The sequence below is a fragment of the Muntiacus reevesi genome, chromosome 12 (assembly GCF_963930625.1).
Source record: "Muntiacus reevesi chromosome 12, mMunRee1.1, whole genome shotgun sequence".
Classification (NCBI taxonomy): Eukaryota; Metazoa; Chordata; class Mammalia; order Artiodactyla; family Cervidae; genus Muntiacus; species Muntiacus reevesi.
In genome coordinates this window covers 44,243,699-44,265,616 of record NC_089260.1, presented here as the reverse complement: position 1 = coordinate 44,265,616, position 21,918 = coordinate 44,243,699, and the positions used below count along the sequence as shown (strand labels likewise).

General features: G+C 40.5%; 1 protein-coding gene across 5 annotated transcripts in view; it reads right to left on the bottom strand.

Annotated features, from left to right (window-relative positions):
* Nucleotides 1-21,918, bottom strand: part of EYA1 (EYA transcriptional coactivator and phosphatase 1) — a 181,445-nt gene that overhangs the window by 15,777 nt on the left and 143,750 nt on the right. For all 5 annotated transcript variants that reach the window (XM_065903226.1, XM_065903229.1, XM_065903227.1 and 2 more), the window contains 4 exons: nucleotides 2,013-2,071; nucleotides 1,756-1,916; nucleotides 496-610; nucleotides 264-385 (listed from right to left, as the gene is read on the bottom strand). In XM_065903226.1, the coding sequence (XP_065759298.1) occupies nucleotides 264-385; nucleotides 496-610; nucleotides 1,756-1,916; nucleotides 2,013-2,071 (457 nt within the window). The remainder of the gene's footprint in view (nucleotides 1-263; nucleotides 386-495; nucleotides 611-1,755; nucleotides 1,917-2,012; nucleotides 2,072-21,918) is intronic.

Here is a 21,918-nt window from a genome sequence, read left to right as displayed (position 1 = left end):
ATGATGCTAAGTTGACTACAGTAAAATACATAAGCTTTAATGTCAGCCAGTGAAGTAAAATTTTCTGAGTTCAGTTACATGGATTATACTTTAAATTTCTCTTGATATCTAAAGGCATTTTTGACAATAAAATTGGTTTAAACATTATTCTAGTTTTCTGACATTTAGAATTCTGTAAATAAAATCCTATTTATTGCCTTGCATGTGCACTAGCCTGAAAGCAAAAGGTTGACTGTTATATAAATGATTAAAAAGTAGCTTACCTATTTTCGTTGCACTGTAAATATTTTCTATTGGAAATACAATTCCTAAACCATATAGCAAGACTTTCGCCAATGCTGGGATAAGCTGAGTAGTTGTTACTAAAATATTCACACAGTTCGTTCTATGAGAACAGAAAGAAAAAAAATACAGTTGAAAAATAAGTCTCCAAAATGAACAAGCAAAGCCTGTCTTCAGGCAGAGGCTCTACGAAGTGACTTGGGGACAACTTACCGGGAGTGAATGAGTGTGAGGGCTTTCAGAGCCAGTGTCAACCAGGAATCTGTCAGGGCTTCAATTTCGGCCCTCAGCTGCAACCAGGCTTCCCTCTTGGCTGGACCAAGCAGACCTGTGGATTTAAAAGCAAAGGAACTACTTCCTTACCAACGAGTCTTGCCAACTTTATAAACAATAAACATTTAAAACTACTCTAATACTGCCCTCAAGCTTTACGTGTACTAAGCAATTTTTCACATACCATGCAACAAATATTTAGTACTGTCGGGGACATCTATTGTTTCTGCATTCCCGGCATCCCTTTTTCTAGTTGTAGAAGTCCTCTCTTCTATTGAGGGAGCCTACTCACTCCTATTCCTACAACTGCATAATTTGGGCAGAGACACATCACTATCCTCTGGCTCCCAGAATAGGCATATGACCTTGGCTTGGCCGCTGAAAATGTCTGGAACTTTTTTGTTGACTCTATTGGGAAAGAAGTTTCTCTACCCCATGGAGGTGCTGGACTGGTTGAATAGAAGTCTGGGTCTACTGGTGGTCACTTTTGCCACCTTTTGGGAGGGACTGTCCCCAAAGGAAATCACAGGCCAAGGATTACTGATTGCATCACCAGAGCATCTGAATTTAGCCATGCCAGAAACCAGCACCACCCTTAAACTTTTCATTGTGTGGTAGCTGCTCAGTCGCGTCTGACTCTCTGCAACCCCATGGACTATAGCAGCCCGCCAGGCTCCTCTGTCCATGGAACTCTCCAGGCAAGAATACTGGAGTGTGTTGCCATTCCTGTCTCCAGGGGATGTTCCCAAGTCAGGGACTGAACCCAGGTCTCCTGCATTCCAAGTAGATTCTTTATCATCTGAGCCACCAGGGAGGTCAATATATTTCTTTTCACATGAAAGTCCTTTAGAAACACAATCAAAAGATGAACTAATACAAGCATCTACCTGATAGAAGGATGCTTTATGATTCTTCTTAAGTCCTTTAGGCAAGAGGTCAAGAACTTACTCCAGTAAGTTTACTAACTCACACCACTGCTAAGAGAGGGAGCCAGGACTAGATTAGCCTGGCCGGGGCAGCTGGCTCTAAGTCTATTACTTCTCTCATTCAATCACAGCAGAATAATCACTGGTTGGATGAAACTACTCTCAGAAAAAGCTGTTCTACCCAAAAAAATGTTATGTAAATGTGTGATACTCTTGAGTGTTTTATTGAGACTGTCTTAACCAACCCAGCAAGCTACTGGTGATAGTCACTTGCCTCCAACATTATTTTTGTAGGTATTGTAGATCTCTTTTACTCGTCTGTAGCGGAAGGCCAACTTTCTCATCCAGTCTACACCGCCCCGCACACCGGTTGCCAAGCATAAATTAGCACTGGTTGCTGCAGCAGGAAAGCCATCTGTTCCAAAGTTATATGTGCTATTTAGATGCAAGAAAAGCCCAAAGTTAACCAAAGAGAAAGTTCATCTTAATGAGCTGAGCAATTAAACTATAACATCCCAATCATGGGCTCACCTTAGGTCTTGTCCATTGTCATCGGAAGAGACATCGTCTATGTGAACTTGGTCACATTCCTAAAACAATTAAAATTGATACATGTTAATTTTCAAAAAGCATCTACATTTTTTGGGGGAAAACCATACACAGCTATTTAAAAAAAACAACCACCAAACACTGAAACTGGTAGTGTTTGCCAACCGTGTCAATCAGTAGGTGGCAGTCTTGTTAAATTGACATTTTTACCTACTTTGGGTCCTTTTTCAATGTAAGAAAGGAGCAATGTCAATAAGGACTACTGTTACTCAGGTTCAGAAAACACATTTTTGTGTTTAGAAAGGAAAGTGATTGAAAACAATTAGCATATGTGTTCCATAAACTTCAGGTACCTGAAGACATCACACTGCTCCGAGCTGATTCAGTCAATGCCGAAGTGTAACTGAAACCAGACATTTCGGTAAATCTAACATGCTAGAAAAATTAAACCTGATGCTAACTGCCAATGAAATTATGACCTTTGATTGCTGTCGAGCCACACACCAACACAGCCTGAGGCCAGCGTGGAGCCCAGACCAGAAAATCTGTTACTAGTTTGCCATTGATTTGAGAGATGTGAGTTTTATTTTGCTCGCGCGCGTGTGTGGGTGTGTGTAGGAAAAAAGCATGGGAGACTTCCCAATCTAAAAAAATTAACCATGAGATTTATTTTTTTTTCTTCTATTGTTTTTGTTCCCTTTACTGTTTTTCTGTTATTACATATTCATTTTAAATAGTGGATTTATGAGTTGATTATAAAATAATATGATTGGAACAGACCTGATTTTAAAATCCCACACCATGCATAAACTGTTTAGAATAGCGGGTGTACTTAAAGCCCAGTTGGACGGATTCACAGATACACCTGCTCACATGTAAGCACTTTTATATCTTACTGCTGTGCCCCAGCCTCCAGCATCTTTGTGGGAAGAGCAACACTCAATAAACATTTGTTGAACAAATGAAGGCAAACGATAATTTGGAGACAGATATGGTCTCTAGTCCAGAAACAAGTAGTACGCACTTGGCATGTTTTAATATTTTAGGCATGATTCTTCTCTTGGCAGTCAGCCTCCAAATACCACAGTGGCCTTTCTGACACTTATTTCCATTAAAAGTTTTAGTGAAAAAAATCTTATAAGAAATCGGTAGGCGTGCATCTTGTATTTTAAAAGGTTCTTTGGACTAAAACTCTAGTCATCTTTCCCATAGAGTTCACCTCATCAAATCTATCCTATCCCTCTAGTACTTGACATCCAATGTGTAACAAAGATGCCGGAGATAAAGCACCCTAGGAATAGAAGGTGGATTTTTATGTTGCCAGTTCCTTCTGCACAAATTCCTTCTCTCCAAGGATTTGTGAGGAAGGGCGCAGGAGATAGAAGTGGAAAGAAACTCAAACCAGCTGTTGCTTAACAGAATTAAAATCCTGACCCCAACCTCTTCCTTCTAAAGCATCTATTTTCCAGGCAACCCTCTCCCAGCAAGCCGCAAGTTCCAAGGAGGAAAAGGCTTTGACCTTGTAACCCTTTCCTGCTCTCCTGAGGTCCATAACCCCAGATAAGAAAAAAAAAAAAAAGGAATAAAAGTCTAGGAGGCCTCGCAGGCAGGACTGTGAATTTAAGTATGAAAAACAGGTCATTCCTGCAAAACACGATGGGAAATTTCTTCGAGTTATTATACATAATTCGGAGGGTGAAAGATAGTTGTGTTTTTTCAACAACGTACTTATTCTGGGTTGAAAGAATAACTAAATCGTGACTTTCTACCATCTAGCCATTCATCTAGACAGAAATACAGAAATGCTGTTGGTACACGACTCTGTTAGGGTGTGTGGTTAGTTAAAACACAAACAAATGTGAAAAAGGGTACTCCCGCAAACAAGCAGAACCCCCCAAAGCCTCGGTGCTGTTAATGCAGGATTTTTCTCTCTGGGGAGAAAGAACAGAGAGAGGGAGGAAGTTGGGGAATCAGAAGAGGAAAAGATATGTTTAAAAGAATTGAATTTAAGGAATCAAAGCTGACCCAAAGTTACTTGGTTAATTCTAGGGGTGGGAAGAATGCTTTGGAAAAAACAAGGTGTTAAGAGGCTTTTCTTAAGCTAATGCAGTTGTAAATCTCCATTACTAACAGAGCAGCCTTATCTTCTAATGACTGTTGATGACTCTACCATGGCTATTGTCTGCCCGAATCCTGCATTTGTTTTCTCCTGCCAGCTTTCCTTAAGGCTTTTTGTTCCCAGGCTGGGCCCTCATTTGAAGTACTGTTCAATATCTTGGTTTACTCTAATTAAGGGTCAACTGCTCCCAGCCTTTTTACCTGCAGATAACCAAACTCACTTCACAATGATCTGATTAAAGCAAAGTCTGGTGTGACAGCAACCACAAAACCCTGCTGTTTAGCTGGAGAATTTTTTTTTAGAACTTTTTCTCTATTGGAGCATAATCGATTAACAATGTTTTGATAGTCTGAGGTGGACAGCAAGAGGAATCAGCCATAAATACACTTTAGCCAGGGAATTTTTGTAGAACGATTTAAATAAAAATAGATAACTAATGAGAACGTACTCAGGGAACTACTCAGTGCTCTGTGGTGACCTAAACCGGAAGGAAATCCAAAAGCAGAGGAGATAAACGTGCAGCTGATTCACTTTGCTGTATGGCAGAAACTAACACATATTATAAAGCTCCAATAAAAAATAGATTAATAAGGAATAGATTTAAAAATCAAGAGCATTTTTAAAGGGCCTAGTTGGCACTTTTAGGAATTAAAACATCATTAAAGCGCCTATGTAAAATGTGTTTTTGGGATGGGCTCTCAGTTTACTTAACAATAGACAAGTAGTCTGTTGCACAAACTTGCAATTGATAACATGGCTTGGCGACTGAATAACAATATGAAAGATGATAAGTCACTATTATGAGTTTACAAATAATGGTATGAATGTCTTGGAAAATAAGCTGTGTATTTTAAAAATTTTAATGAGAAACTATAATATTACTATTTTGATGCTTACCCATAAAAAACTCACTCCTCAAAGAATGGAGAATATTAAAATACTGAAATATCATTTTCGTTTCTCAGCTGAGCCCAGTAATGTGTGAATTTGTACTGTGTACTTACTGTTAAATTAGAAAACTGCAGTTCCCTGCATTCTGATATCCTGAAATTGTCTCCTCCATGGCGATAAGTCTTCCCTTCTCTCACTTTTCAGAAGACATCCAGCTTTTTGCCTGTTTTCCTAACAGCCTAATTTGAGGTTTCCATTTTTGCTTTCTGAATTTGGTTGCTTTTCATTTGCAAATCTATTCTAAACCCAGACAATTAGGTAACGGAGGGATAGGAGAAGAAACGAAACCAATGAAACAATAACAGCAACAAAGTTTAAAGCCCCACTGCAACAGTCTATGGACACTGAAGACAATAATGGAAGCTTTCTATATTTTCAGGGGCCAAAATCTATGCCTACAAACCTTAATTAGATGCTTAATACACAGAGTGCAGAATATATATAATTTCATTAGAAAATACAGTTTTATTCCCAAAAGACTGAATGTGCTGAAAATGTAATTGAAATAAACTTCCAAAATCTTATGCAATAAGATTTTAAGGAATTCAAGCCATTACCGAATCCAAGTCTTGGGGTAGCATCCACATAGGGGCCTCCCATGACCAGTTCAACCAATTTAGTATTAATTAATTAATTGGTCATGCATTATTCTGGCCTGCTGAGGCTTGAGATACCTAAGGAACCCCAAACATACATGGGTGTCAGGCTTGGGGTCTCAAGTACGGGTGTGAAGTTGTGATTTCCTTGTCTCCTGACAGACTTTGCACTCAACACAGATCCAAACTGGCTAATGGGTGCTTTGGGTTAAAAAGGTGATCATTTATTTATTATTGTGTCTGATTACTTATTAAGGAATACCTGTCCTGGGTATTGTTGTAGATGCTAAGGACACACCACTTCACACAAAAATCCTTACCATCTTGGAACTACCACTCCAGTTGGGACAGACATCCAAACAAGAAAATATGCAAAATGTACAATCTGTTAGACAGTGATAAGTGCTAAGGAAAAACAATACAGCAGGCAAGGGGAATATGCAATGCTGTGGGAGTGTCTGGGGAAACAGCTTTGCAGGCCAAGGAAAGAGCAAGTGTAAAGGCCCTGAGGCAGAAGGGGAAGAGTTACATGGACCAGCAGGTGACAGGGACTGTCAATGCTGGTCCTCTACTTCTGAATGGCTGCAGTGTGAGGGTGGGGGAAGGTGACCTTTTGGAGGCCAGCCATCCTTCTCTCTAGAAAATACCCCACAGATGCAAAGGGACTCTGTGCAGTTAATCAACAGGTCTCAGAGGTAGGAAGGAACAATCTTAAACACAGTTTCTTTTAACCCCCAAACTACAGATATGAGAACTGATGTGAGGCTGGAAAGGGATCAAGAGATAGGCAGAGAACTATTTGTTGTTCATGGCTTTCCAAAGGGATGTCAAAATCAATGTTTTTGTATAAAGGTTTACATCATGTCAAGTCAATACAGAGGAGTATATAACAACATTTTTATTTAACCAGTTTTAACATATACCCACATCCCTCAAAGAGCTTCTAAGAGTCAAGCCAGTGCTGGGCAAAGTTGTGGTTATCCTTCACTAGGTAAATTTCATAATTATTACTGAATTAGACATTGCTAACGCATTGGGCCCACTGTTCCCACCCTAAGCTCAGTCCCTCCCTTTCCAGAAGTCCTAAAGCACCAGGAATACACCACCCACTGACACTGGATTATGAAGGTATCCTGTCTTGACAGTCTATATATCCCATGAAGAATGGATTTTTCCTTCCCTCGAAGGATGACTAACAACTCCAATAAGAGCTGTTTTCTATATGTGTGTGGTGGTAAAAAACTCCATGGATTTTGGAGGAGACATAAGAGAGGCGATTTTGTTCCCTGGGTCGAGAAGATTCCTTGGAGAAGGGCATGGCAACCCACTCCAGTATTCTTGCCTGGAGGATCCCATGGACAGAAGAGCCTGGCGGGCTTGTCCATGGGGTCTCAAAGAGTCAGACACGACTGAGTGACTTAGCACACCTGCAGAGGCAGGCCATGGTTGCTCCTACTCACACAGACTCCTATTTCTTATTGAGCTGAATTACTGATATTTATGTTGAACACAAAATAGTATTGAATGTTACAGCCTATTTTACAGCTGCAAATAAATGAAGACTCAGAAAAGCTAAGTAACCTCAGTGCTGAGACACTATTCAGGCCTTTGATCCCCAAGCACTATTTCTGCCCAGGATCCCTGGATTTTGCACAATTTAGACAACTGCCCACTCCACAACTTAGGCCCCTGCTGGCTTGTCAGTTGTTTAATGTTTACGGGATTCCTGCTCCAGGATGTATCCTCACCTCTGTCTGCCCCATGCCCACCTGGGGGTCCAGCACTGTCACCACTGCCCCTCTTCTGGCCCAGAGCTCAGAGGTTCAAGCTCCATCCTGCAGTTCAAGCCCCACCCCTTCATCTCTCTACCTGGCCTCCAAATGACTGGCACTTTGGAGAGAAATTATCCCAGGAGGAAAGCCATCATGAAAACTCAGTCTTTACAAGGGTGGAGGGGACAGAGCACAATGGTAGGCAATGAGAGCACAGGTATTAGCATGACTTTGCCACATGTCCTACTGGAAGGCTCAAAGCCTAGGAACAAGGATTTGGTCACAGTCATGGTAGAGGGGGACAAGTGGCAATGATCAGGGAAGCATGATGCTGAGTCCACAGGCACTGGCTTGCAAGCTCTATTGTACCTGAAAAGGCTCCTATAAGCAAGCATCCTTCAGATAAACACCACAAACCCAAAGCCCAAAGTTTAGCCTTGTCTGGCTTCCCTTTATGTTCCACGGCTTGTGCTTCTCACAGAGTAGTAAAATCAATAAAATCGGCAAGCTTCAGTGACTCTGGGCCCTCAGCTTACAGACATCTCAGCATTTGTGGGGTTGGATTATAAAATGCTGACATGCATGGCTGGGGAAAACTGCCAACCCATGAAGCAGCTGAATACCAGGTCCAGTGTTGGGAGCAGGAAGAAAGCCACATGGGGTCCTATCTCACAGCCATGCAGCAAAGGCATGGTCTCCCTCAGAACTCTAGTTGCACTGTTATTCTGCCTTTTTGGTTCCTTCTGTCATTATTCTTGGCACTGCTACTCAAGCTGACCTTTTTCCGATCCATCATCATCTCTGGCCTTCCAGGGCTGGGCCACAGACATGTTCTTTTGGACTGTGCTCCGGGAATAACTCAGATTTTGTACAGGGGCTCATATGCAAAATATTAAGTTATGGCAGAATTTTTCTGCAAATATTTATTCTGCTTTGATACCTTAGTGGTTGGACTTTTCCCCCAAGCCTCTCACTTGTGCCATAATTATGTAAAAACACACCATGCCATTCACGTTCATTTAGGAAAATTAATGAAAAGAATTAAGACAGTTACAATGGGTCTTATTCTCTGTGCCAAACACAGTGACATCGCAGTCAGGATGCTGAGGCGTTTACACTCCTGAACCTGACACTAGAAACATAAACTCCAAGTAAACCTGCAGGCTTTGCATAAACAGACTTGAAGACTTGGAGGCAGTCTGCACGTTATGAAAGGGAACAATATAAAAATGTTACAAACATGTCTTGGGAGAAGTTGAGTTATATAAGTCCCGATTCTGCTGACTGAAGCGATACTTGCTCCATTTTCCAAATTTACCATGAGAAAACGAACACCATACTGCCGACTAATTGTTTCAATACCTTCCCTTATGAAGTAAAAATGGAAAGAAAAAGCATCCCCAGAGAAGGAGCTATTTTCATTGTGTCCATGCATCAGTGAGCCCACTGAGGCTTGCTGGACTTGGCTAGGGACACAGTGGCTGGGTTCTCTTTGTCCCCTTCTGTCATCAAGCAATTACATCCACTGCTCTGACCTCTCCACCAAACAATAAGATAACTAGCTTGACACCTTAGACGTCTGCAAGTTACCAGAACGCTTTCCTTATATTCCTAAATATGAAAGCTATAATATATGGAGTACAGGAGTATTTCTAATGCTTTTAGACAACTCACTCAAATGGGCTTCCCAGGTAGTGCTGAAGAACCTGCCTGCTAGTGCAGGAGACATAAGAGATGTGGGTTCGATCCCTGGGTGGGGAAGATCCCCAGAGGAGGAAATGGCAACCCACTCCAATATTCTTGTCTGGAGAATTCCATGGACAGAGGAGCCTGGCGGGTTCCACGGGGTCACAAAGAGTCAGACACACCTGAAGCGACTAACACACATGGTGGGCACTCACGTAAGTTGTCTGGAAGACAAGTGATTAACAGTGCTTTGAAAAATTAAAAAAAAAAACGAAAGACTCTCCCTGTGGATCTGGTCACACTATCCTCTTTCTAATAAAAAATCTACATTGTACAGATGGCATTACAGGGTGACCAGTCTTTGAGTGACAGAGGTTTTTAAGGGAGTGATTTCCACGCGGCGTTTGGAAATAACTCCCGACTGCCTAGATATCTGCATAACTTCGTTGGAAAAATAAGGTAAGATGGGTCAACTCTAGAGATTTTCTGTGACTTGGAAGTTCTATGGAGGGGGGAGGGGTGGTCCAGAAGCAAACTAATTGATGGCAAAGATGTGAAGAGTCCTGCTCCTAATTCACGGATAATTAGATTCAGCTCCTTGAGCTCTGTGGTAAAGAAATTCTGTCTGTATGGCGTAGCACAGGGAACTGTATTCAATATCTTGCAACAACCTATAATGGAAGAGAATCTGAAAAAAATATATGTATAACTGAATCACTTTGATGTACACCTGAAACTAACACAAGACTATAAATCAATTATATACTTTGCTTAAAACAGGAAAGAAAGACATTCTGTCTGTTAGTAAATTTGCAGAAACCTGGATTTTACTGGGATATTTTGCTCTGTATAAAAGAGGCTGTTCATTCAACGTGCTGTGTATCTAGACTCACTAATCTAAAGAGCAAGTCTAAATTATGTGCTTGTAGTGTGCTTCCTAAAGCTGTGTCCAAACCCGCACCACACTTTCAAACGGATGCAACGAAAAGTCGCAGCACTGCTGGGTCCCTGTGCCTGTCACCGGGCTGGTGGCATGCCGGTGGCAGGGGCCACCTGGAAAGGAGGATGTGGGGGCTGCAGCTCTGGCTCTCAGCAGCAGGACCTGTCATGTCTGTCTGGGGTGCACCTTGTGACCTGTGGATCGCCCTTGCTTCCCCACACAATGCTTCCTTGCAAAAGAAAAGGTTGCAGATTACCAGTGGCTACGGCACAGGAGACGAAGAACAAAGGGAGTTTTTGAAATCTGCCTCATTCTGTTAGACAGTTTGGGGAACACAAGGAATTAAAATACAGCTGGACAAATTTATCTTTACATTCCCACTTTAAAACTATCTACTCAGCACAGCATCAGTGCCAACACGTGTTAATAAGTCAATATTTAAATATCCCGTTCTATTTTGATAGGAATAGGATGACACAAATATAGAAGCCAATAGGGAAAAAAAAATAAAAACAATTTCAAATCTCAAACTAGGTAAGAGGAATTTTAACATCAATTTTTGAGATCTGGTAATAAGATGCAACTTGTAGAGACACATGCTGTTTTTAATTATTGTTTCTTACTTAGAGAAACAATATTTTAATGCATTTAAAGTTACAATATCCTGTAGGGATTATCTAAACAAAAGAGATATTTTTCTAGAATATCTCTAGTACCTGTATTTGAAACCTAAGACTTGAATTACAGCAGTTTCAGCAAAGGCAAGACATTAGCTATTTCAATCTCATTCTGTTTAGCTGAGTATTCATAAAACATTTAGAGGATAACATCTTTTTGAAAAGTATGTGAAGATGGCATGTTAAGGCAGAAGATAAAGTGCTTACGCTATGTTTTCATATATGTACAAGGTTATACTAAATATTTAAGATCACTAAATAAAAATTATAGGGCTCTCAAGCTTCTTATTAATGAATTAGAAGATGAGAACATATTTTCAAATTTGTAATATTTTCTTATAGTATTAATTCCTTTAAAAATGTGCTCATTAAAAGTGAGATGGCATGATAATACCACCACAGCACACTTCTCCAAGAATCCCAAAGGAATTGCATGAAGCTGGTTTCTTCTTAGCGAGTGGTACAGTGTTAATAAATATGTCAGTTTCACTTTGCTTGGAGTTCCTTCTTTCTAACCATGAATACCTTCTTTACCACATGGTCATATTAAATATATTTGTCTTTATTCACATCCTCCACCTTCGGGTGAGGAAAAGAAAGGCTTACTAATCAAAGCCAGAAAGAACTGAAAATAAGTTTTTAAAGTGAAATGGGCTTATCTGAAATTGTTCAGCATTGTGTCTCTAAAAGTAATGGATTCATTTAATTGATAATTATGGCAAGTTATTACATTTGATCGAATGATATCAACGCATAATTTTCCTTTCTTTAAAAACAATAAATTTAAAAATACAGTAAATAAAAAGCACCAAGTGAAAAGGTATATGGTGAATGCCTAATAATTTAATTCTATAAGATCCATCTTTTATGGATTATGTTTTGTGCAATAGCACAAAATACATTTCAGTACATTCTGTACCATTACCACATGATACTATACACAGAAAGCTTTGGCCCAAATATAATAGCTTCATTTATAGTTCAGCTAATATAAGAAGATATGGCATTTTACAAATCTGCAGAGAAATCAGTGAAAATGTTACATACCTTCAAATACAAAATAGGGTAGTGCATCAAATGTTTCATAATATGTCACATTGTATTACATAGTTTTTCATTAAAATATATTTTTAATTGTATCATGTAATTTAAAATCAAGTAGTAAGATAAAACAGTAAAGGCTGACAATGTACAAAATGATAATTCAGAGCCTTGAAAAAAAGAAAACTTAGCACATGTCTAATATAAATGTCCTCTTTTGAATGTCGGGATCATTCTTAAGAATAAGTCTTTGATTTACTGCTGAACTGATTTCTCAGTTTTCAATGGGTTTGCCCATCATTTTGCAAACATAATTTGTCATTGGCCACAGTGTTCTTTGTAATTCCTGTTGCCTTTCTTTTAGACGTATTATTCCTGCTGAGAGTATCTACCAAAGAAGAATTTTTCATAGTGACACCAACTCTAGTCTTGCTGTGAATAATCACATTCTTATAAAAATCATTCTTTTTATTACAAACTTGCTGCCAGAAGCACGGAAACATACTCAAACCAGGAAACCTTTTATCCTTTCCTGCAATCACTTTCTTTTAACTGTCACTGCCATTTGAAGAAAATTAATCACATACTAACTCATTCACCAAGCATTTAACTAGAAGTTTTCATTTACATGGACTATTTCTGTTTTGATCATACATAAACCAATGAACTAAAGCTGTAATATTAAACAGGTCATATTTTAAGAGAGCTTTTTTTTTTTTTTAAATCTCTGAAACAATGTTTCACTCTAAAATTCAGTGTTTGCAACAAACAGAAGTTCTGGTTTATTATCATTCCATGTCTACTGATTCATTTTCATTGACCTTCAAGTCATTTGTCTATAATCTTTAAAAACATATTTCAATGTAATTGGTTTTTTAAGTGACTCTTTTTTTGCAGGGGTGGGAAGTAAAATTTGAAAGTTTAAAAGAGACCAATTTGTCAATTTTAGTTAGCATATACAGCGAGATGACGCTATACTGGTAAAAGAGACTCAATTTTGTAACAAAGAATGTGTAGCTCAGAATAACACCCTCAGTTCATAAGTGAATAAAAATGTTCCACGCTGATTTCCTCTGCCATATAATTATTGCTGACTCCCGAGAGAAAAGTTGGCAGAACCGGATGTAGGCACTTAAAAAAATAGGTTCCCCATGAGCTGAAGGAAGGTTCCATCATCACCTTCCCTCACTGTCAGCCCCTCATGTGGGGAGTGAGGACCTCTCAGGAGGCACTTTCTTACTCAAAAAGCTCTCTCTTCTCTTCTAAGTATCAGGGGCTCTGAAATTCCACCCATTGAAATCCTCCCTTTTCAATCTTCCTTTATAAGACAAAGACTTCTGGCAAGGGTAAATGACTTAAGCTCCATTACTTTTGTCTGAACTGTCTTATCTGGTAAATTTCCTCCAGCATGGGGGTGCAGGTGTGGGGCTCTGGTGTGCCCCAAACCAATGCGTGTCAATAGCAGAGGGAAAAGGAGTGGGGGGCTGAAAACTAAGGGAAAATTTTGTTCATACTCACAGTCTCACTTCCTATAAAACCACCCCCTTTTCCTATGATTAAACATTTCAAGCCACAGAGAATATCTTTTGGTTGTTTGTATATTACTCAGGAAAGTATTATATAGCATTAATATGGTCTATGTTATATATTACAGGACACACATTCTGTATTATTTCATTTTGTTATGTACTCAACTAATAATGACTGACCGACCACCTATACCAGGTGCTAAGTACACAAAAATAAATGAAATGCAGATATAGCCAGAATGGCTTCGTAAACATGGGGAGGGCTGCAGAGAGAGGGTACAAGTGAGTGCCACTAGAATTTTCTCTCAGGGAAGGAACTAGAATTCTAACAAAGCTATGAGAATGGGACATGGATTCACCATGCTTGTAGCCCTTTTCCTTCAATCCCGCCTGTGCATCAAATCACTGGCAGATACAGTTCTCTCAGAGTAGGTTTCGTCCACCCCCCCCACCCCCGAAATGCAATTTCCACTCTGGAGGGTTAGCTTCTTGGTGGCAGGTAATACGCTTCACTTCTGTTTCTGTATCTGCCTTTTAACCAGAAGGTGATCAATAGATGCTTGCGTGTGTGCTGAGTGGCTTCAGTTGTGTCCGACTCTGTGTGACCCTATGGACTACAGCTCACCACGCTCCTCTGTCCATGGTATCCTCCAGGCAACAACACTGGAGTCAGTTGCCATGCCCTCCTCCAGGAGATCCTCCCAACCCAGGGATTAAACTCGCGTCCCTGAAGTCTCCTGCATTGGCAGGTGGGTTCTTAACCACCAGCGCCACCTGGGAAGCCCTAATAAGATGCTTAGGAAAAATTAAGTTAGAAACACTAAATATATGCCAATGCAAATGGGCATTCAGGGGCTTCTCTGAGCCTTAACCTTGCCCATCCAATGCCATGTCTGTCTCTCCTTCACAGCCCATCTGGAGGGGCACATGCTCCTTGCAGGCCAGTCTCAGGCCTGGTCTCCACATCCCTCTTTCACTGATAACGGTTGTGTCCACTGCTTGCTGGAATGCCTCGTCTCGGCTCTCTCACCTGTCAAGGCAAGATTCCTTTTCTTTGTCAGCCCTGACCTATGCCCTGGAGCTCACTGAATAACAGAAGCAACAATCATTAACGGCTACTATGTGTCTGGCCCCTATACTGCAAGTCTATTCCTTCTCCTGGGGATCTTCCCAACTCAGGAATTGAACCAGGATCTCTTGCATTGCAGGCGGATTCTTTACCAGCTGAGCTACCAGGAAAGCCCATGGTATTTCCAACCCTCCCTGAAACTCTACATTTGATGGATAAGGAAATGAAGGCTTACAGAGATCACTTCTGTGTATCCCAGCAGGTAGTAAATTCTTGGAAGGAAGAGATAACTTTTTATGGGTCTTTTTCTCTCTGTTTTCTAAGTTGGACCTTATTTCTGCCTATTCCTTTTCTACATGGACGGAGCACATGGATGATACTAAAGGAAACCTTCCAGATTATCTGAAAGAATTTAATATGAAAGAATGGGTTAACCCAACTGGAAATTAATTGCTAATATTTTTATGTTTTGTCATTGCAGTATTAAAAAGTTAGTAGTTTTAGGAAAATGCATTTTTTGTCTTGTTTGATTGTAAAATGATACATGCTTATGTACAGCATTCATGAAAAACAGAAAAATATATAAAGGAAATAAACTTCAATTCCATCCCTCAGAAGTAAGCACTGTTAAATTCTTCCATCATTCTTCCTGGTCCTACTCACTCAGTCAGCCTTCCTCATGTTTTTCATAGGAAAGCTTAAATTTTGATAGGTGATACATCACCCACCCCCCCCAAAAAAAGTGCTTCCCAGGTGGTGCTAGGGGTTAAAAAATCCACCTGCCAATGCAGGAGATCCAAGAGACAGACTTTTGATCCCTGAGGCCGGGAAGATCCCCTGGAGTAGGAAATGGTAACTGCCCCACTATTTTTGTCTAGAAAATTCCATGGACAGAGGAGTCTGGCAGGCTACAGTCCATGGAGTCACAAAGAGTCGGACAGGACTAAACGACTGGAGCACAGAGCACATGCCAAAAAACCATGTAAAACCAGGTACCTGTTTTGTAGCTACTTTCTCTTCCACTCAGCAATATGGAATAAATATCATTTTATATTAATTAATCATCTGTATTATCTTTTAAATTGCTGACTACTATTCCATAATTATACATGTCTCATATTTCTCTTAACCAAGCAATGGCTGATAGTTCTTCAAACTGTTTTAAAATGCTGACAGCATTTTTTTAAACTGTTAATAAGTAGGGCAATGGCTGTCAATCTTCCTTACAATTTTAAGCATCTAAAAGAATATTTAAATTAAATTTATTAAAGAATAATTAATATGTAAGCATCTTTGTGCACAGAACAGTAATCACTTGATAAATTTTAAGTGAATGACCAGGTTGATGAACAAACTTAGATTCATGACATTCAGTTATCTCTTTAGGCTATATTATACTTTCCTTATTTGACATTTTCTTCACTCAAATCTCTGATCCATGTTCTATATCCCTTCTTCTTAGAACATTCTTCTCATCAGTTCACCCCATACAGCTCTGCCGATTCCTGTTAATCCTCTGTGGCAGTTTCAATGTCACCCTCATCTTTCTGAGTCCTTACTCTGAGCTTACATGATTTTAAACACTTTGAGAACACAGACAGATATCTGCATCTTGTTTACTATCATCCCTAAAAAGCTTTACAAAATTTATTTGTTTCTTAACTCTAAGATAAAGTTTTACATTTTCTCTTGGATTTAGGGAAAGCTTTTGTCAATTTCCTTAAAGCCTTGACCAGTTATGGGATATGACTTCTGCTTACACCCATCTGAATAGGTATGTGATTGAAAGCAGAGTGAATCTTTCATTTTTGGCATTTCGAGTGCAAGTAATTTCCCCTATATTTTGAAGAAAGCAAAGACTATAATTTCTACTTTGCAAAGAGAAAGTATTATTTCACCACACTTCTACATGTTCTTACTACATACATGCTAAATACTACCTTTTCAACTATTAATGTTCTAAGCTACTTATATTTTGTTTAGTAGAAACATTTTTCATCTGCAAATCCAGGAGGACTACATGAATGTGTGTTTAAAACAACAATTTCCACCAATTAAAAGGGGTGGTATCTTGGACCTAAGATGTCCCTTTAACTTCTTGACAAAACACAATACCAGAAGATACTTCTTAGTTGATTGTTTTTCCAAGAGGCAAACAGAATCATCAGATAATGTTGATCAAAAAACAGCATCCTCTCTGCCTGCCCCGGTCCTCTACCTGCCTTACAAAGGAGTAGCACACAATTAGCAGCAGAAGAATCTGGGATTTAAAAGCTTTTCCTTAGAAATGCCATTAGCATACTAGACTGGCTGAGCCCAGATAGAGGCTCTATTGTAACTGCCCCGAAACGGTAGAAGACTCCAGGGACCACAACTTAAGCACATTTTGGGGAAGTTGAAGTTACAGGCTTTTTCTTGCACTCGTCAATTTAAAAAAAAAAAAAAAAAAAAAAAAGAAGACTTTTTTTCTCTACTAAGAAAACTTCCTATGAAGGTAAGTGAGTAAAATCTCCCAGACTGAAGATTACTGGGCACCTGTCAAAATGAAGAATCTAAACAAAAAGCCTGTCATAGGTGACACCAACAGGTCAATTTCTCAGGATTTTTAAATAAACTGACAGCCCTCAGCCAATTATGTGAAAGCCGAAGTGGCATGTCTGTTCGGCAAGAAGGAAAGGCACTGTTATACGCTGAGGCCCACCAGGTGCCAGGCACTGACCGGGGCTCCAAATATTCTCTCCTAACTGTGCTGCGCCTCCGAACCATCTCTGACGCTCACCGGGGTTGATGGGCGAAGGTCACGCATTCATCGTTCAGGTGAGGTCTGAACCTGGGCCTGAATTTCAAAGAAGTGTTCACTGTTTCCTCAGACCATGCTGCCTCCTAGTTGCTTCATCCATAGAATGAAGCCAGTATTTTATTTTATTCTATTTTTCAGGAAAAAAAGCCAGTATTTTAAATAACGATAAATGGAATATAACTTTTAAAAGTGTGAATCAGTATGTTATACATATTATTACATATGATTACATATTATTATACATCAATTATACCACAATAAAAAATAATAAAAAAGAGATTTTGGTAAAACTAGGAAGATAGCTTCACAGGCAGGTCAATTACCAGTTTGTTAGAATATTCACTTTTGTTTTACATATGTTATCAATGTATGTTGAGATTCTGTGCTGCCAAACAGAAGTCTCACCAAGAGACCCCTGCTCTGAGATGTCTCTTTTTCACTCAATATGTTCTTCTTGGAAATCTTAACCAATTTCATGAGTGATGACTTCAAACTCACTTCTCTCTGTTGAGCTTCAGACTTGCATTTACTATACTTGGAGTCTGTCTGACGTCCAGAACACACTTCAAATTCAACAACTCAAAAAAAAACAGTACTTAGCATCTTCCTTTTAGAGCCAGCTCACTGTCCCGGGTTTTCCATCTCTACCTTACTGTTCAAGCCTGAACTAAGATTATGGTTTCCCAACCCAGTGCATCAAATCTACTCCCACATCCTCTCCAGACTATTTTCTTAAGAGCTTCTCCATCTGCCCCCATACTCTGTTCCCACACACAAGCCCTGGTGATTTCTCCTCTAGATTATTAATACCCCTGACTTCATGATACAATTCATCTCCATAGCAAAGATAAACACTCGTTCACGATTACCCTGGGCATTCATATGACATGGCACTTCTTAGCAGAGCTTACAAAGCCTCTCGTGATCTGGCTCCTCTCTGTCCTCTTATCTCCCAACTGCTCGGCATGCAGTCTGTGCTTGTGTGTGGGGGTGTCCGCTGCTCAATCGTGTGCGACTCTTGGCAACCCCATGGAGTGTAGCCCACCACACACCTCTGTCCATGGAACTCTTCAGGCAAGAAGACTGGAGCAGGTTGCCATTTCCTTCTCCAGGGCATCTTCCCAACCCAGGGATTGAACCCCAGGCTCTTGAATTCCAGGCAGGATTCTTTACCATCTGAGCCAACACTTTAGATCTACTCAAACTGTTCCTAAATGCCGTGCTCTCTCACACCAAAGGTTACATACATCATGTGGAAGTCATACCTCCTGCCTTCTAAGTCTCATCACTCCTCCCCCAGGCAGGGCTGGTGATCTTGGTTTTGGACTCTGCTGCTATCATTACATGTCTCCATCACTGTGGAGATTCACTGCTATAACCGTTCTCTTACTTTTCTGTCTCCACCTCCCATCCTGACTCCTTGAGGGCAGTGAATGTATTTCATCTCTTCTCCTCAATGCCTAGCACAGTGTCCAGGATGGAGTAAGCATGAGTAAATGTATAGCACTTTTTCTCTGTCACATGTGGATGTGTGTTAGTTGCTCAGTTGTTTCCAACTCTTTGTGACCCCAAGGACGGTAGCCTGCCAGGCTCCTCTGACCACAGGATTCTCCAGGCAAGAATACTGGAGTGGGTTGCCATTCCCTTCTCCGGGGGCTCTTCCCAATCCAGGGGTCAAACCTGGGTCTCCTGCATTGCAGGCAGATTCTTTACTATGTGAGCTACCACGGAAGCTGCAATATAGATAGACAGAGGCAGCTAAAGTAATATTTTTGTCTACTCAACAATAGGAATTTACAAGTACATCCGTCTGTCCATCATCTAACACTCAAGCAATCTATTTACCCACCTACCTCCAAACCTTTGCAAAACAGATTTTAGGTTGCTTGAGCAACTACTAATAGTAGAGGACAACATATAAACAAAGCTAACAAATAATACATCAGAGAAAACATGTTCTGTTAATGGGATCTGCTACATGACAATGGCGTGTGACAGCATCAACATGCCACTATTGCCTTTACGTTGCTGCAGAGAAATTGCCAGGTTATGGGACATGGCTAGAGAGGTTTGTGCAATGACACTGAGGCAGGAAATCCCTTTTCCCATCTTAGCTTTACTACTACCTAATCAAGATGTGAAGAGCTGATTCATTGGAAAAGACTCTGCTGCTGGGAAAGATGGAGAGCAGGAGGAGAAGGGGGCAACAGAGGATGAGATGGTTGGATGGCATTATCGACTCAATGGACATGAGTTTGAGCAAACGCTGGGAGATGGTGAAGGACAAGGGAGGCTGGCATGCTGCAGTGCATGGGGTCGCAGAGTCAGACACGACTGAGTGACTGAATCATCACCACCACCACCACCAAATGGTTTTGGGCAAAAATCACTTCATTTCAATTGCCTACATGTGCACCCTGGCGATAAGAAGACTGAGTTTCCAGTGCTGATGGAGGTCAAGGTCAATGCTCTGTACTGATGTGAGAAGAGCTTCCCTTTAGCCAGCTTCTCCCTCCTACGTCACTCTGCACACGGCAAGGCTGCACTCTATGACACAGACACCACTAGCAAGGTCCACAAGTCAGCCTTCAAAACATGAGGCCAGAAGAGAACAAGAAAAGGCAATCAGCACAACCCAAGAAACACATTTCTTTTGGATAAGAAGCCAGCATCCTTGTTTTCTATGAAGGGACAGAACAGGGTGAGGGGAGCCAGACATAAGAGCTTTCTTTTTTTTCCCCTCCCATTTATTTTTATTAGTTGGGGGCTAATTACTTTACAATATTGTAGTGGTTTTTGCCATACATTGACTTTTTAACTGCCCCAAAGAAACCTTCCTTCTTGGAACTGGGGGTGGGGGAACAGCATAAAGGAGGAAAGAACAAAAGGAGTGCACTGTGATGTGCCTGGAACCATCTGCATTTGCAAACTGAACATCAGCAGAATTTCTATTGTTTTTCCAGTGTGATTTCTGTTGGAATTCTACATGGGAATTTTGGCAGCAAACCACTTATTATTTCAAATTTTTCATTCCCTAACTATTCCCTAAGTCACCCCTCTCCTTCCTCCATGGCCCTACTCTCCAATTTTTGCATCAAAGATACTCAGGAAAGAATAGCAGATTGAACTTCCTTAGTGCCTCCCATGTGTCGGAGCTAGTTCTGTGCACCTAACAGGTGTTTGAGGGGGACTTCCCTAGCGGTCCAGTGGTGAAGACTCTGCACTTCCACTCCGCTGCAGGGTGCACGTGTTCGATCGGTGGATGGGGAACTGAGACAGCACATGTTGCGTGGTCCGGTCAAGAAAAAAAATATTTAAATAGGTATTTATGTACTGAATCGTCATACTGACCCTAGGATACTATCATTATCCAACTTTAAAGACAAGAAATTGAGGCACAATAGGGTCCCTCAAAAATGACTGAGTACTTGAGTTCAACCTCCAGTACCCTAGAATCGTTAAGATGTGCGGTGCTATGCTTAGCCGCTCAGTCGTGTCCAACTCTTTGCGACCCCATGGACTGCAACCTGCCAGGCTCTTCTGCCCATGGGATTCTCCAGGCAAGAATACTGGAGTGGCTTGCCATGCCCTTCTTCAGGGGATCTTCCTGACCCAAGGATCGAACCCAGGTGTCCTGCATTGCAGGCGATTCTATACCATCTGAGCCACCAGGGAAACCCAGAGTTGTAAGATAACACACTACATAAATGTAGGGCTTTGAGTCAAGTTGGAATAGTTGATTATAATTATTCAACAATTTTCTGATTATAAGAAATAGTAACTACAGAAAAGAAAAATATAAAGAGAATGTACAGTTTAGTGCATGCTGGTGTTATGCCCACTGGTGGTAGCTTAGTTGCTAACTAAGTTGCAACTTAGTCAGTTGTGCCTGACTCTTGTGAGCTCATGGACTGTAGCCTGTCAAGTTCCTCTATACATGGAATTCTCCAGGCGAGAATACTAGAGTGGGTTGCCATTTCCTTCTCCAAGGGATCTTCCCAATCCAGGGATCAAGCCCAGGTTTTCTGCATTGCAGGCAGATTCTTTACTGACTGAGCCATGAGGGAAGCCCACTATCCAGAGATAAATCCTTTACTGTAGAAATTATTTATTTTTGGTAACATTTTTAATGTGAAAAATCTTTCATCTTCTTTTGGATGTATATACGTTAAAAAAAAAAAGCTAAACTGGAACTACACTGAATATCATTTTGTATCATACCTCTTGCACCTCCATTGTGTTTTGCCACATTTTGAAAATCTGACTTACAAAAAGAATAATATCAAAATTTAATCTCTTGGACAATTTCAATTATTTTTAGGATTTGTGATTAGACATTTACTTTTAAAAAGTTAATGTCTGCAAATTATTAAAAGTAGTGCTCATTATAGACTGTTACTTTCAAAATTTTGGAAAAAAATCAAAAAGACAGAGAAGAGTCTTCTATCTACCAAATCTGGTGCTTAAGCTTCCAGTGGATGAATCATGGTCCCTGCCATCAAGTGACTGATGGGGGAGGATAAAAAAAGGGATAGACAGAAAAGATATGAGGGAGGTATTTTCACAATGAGAACAGCCTCCTCTTCCAGCATCTGTACCTGGTGACTCTTCCTTCCTTCTTGCTGAAGTCCAGCTCTGTCATTGGTGTTCTGAATCCTATCCTCTTGCTACCCAAGGACTTGACTCTTTCTGCTGCTTCCTCTCCGTT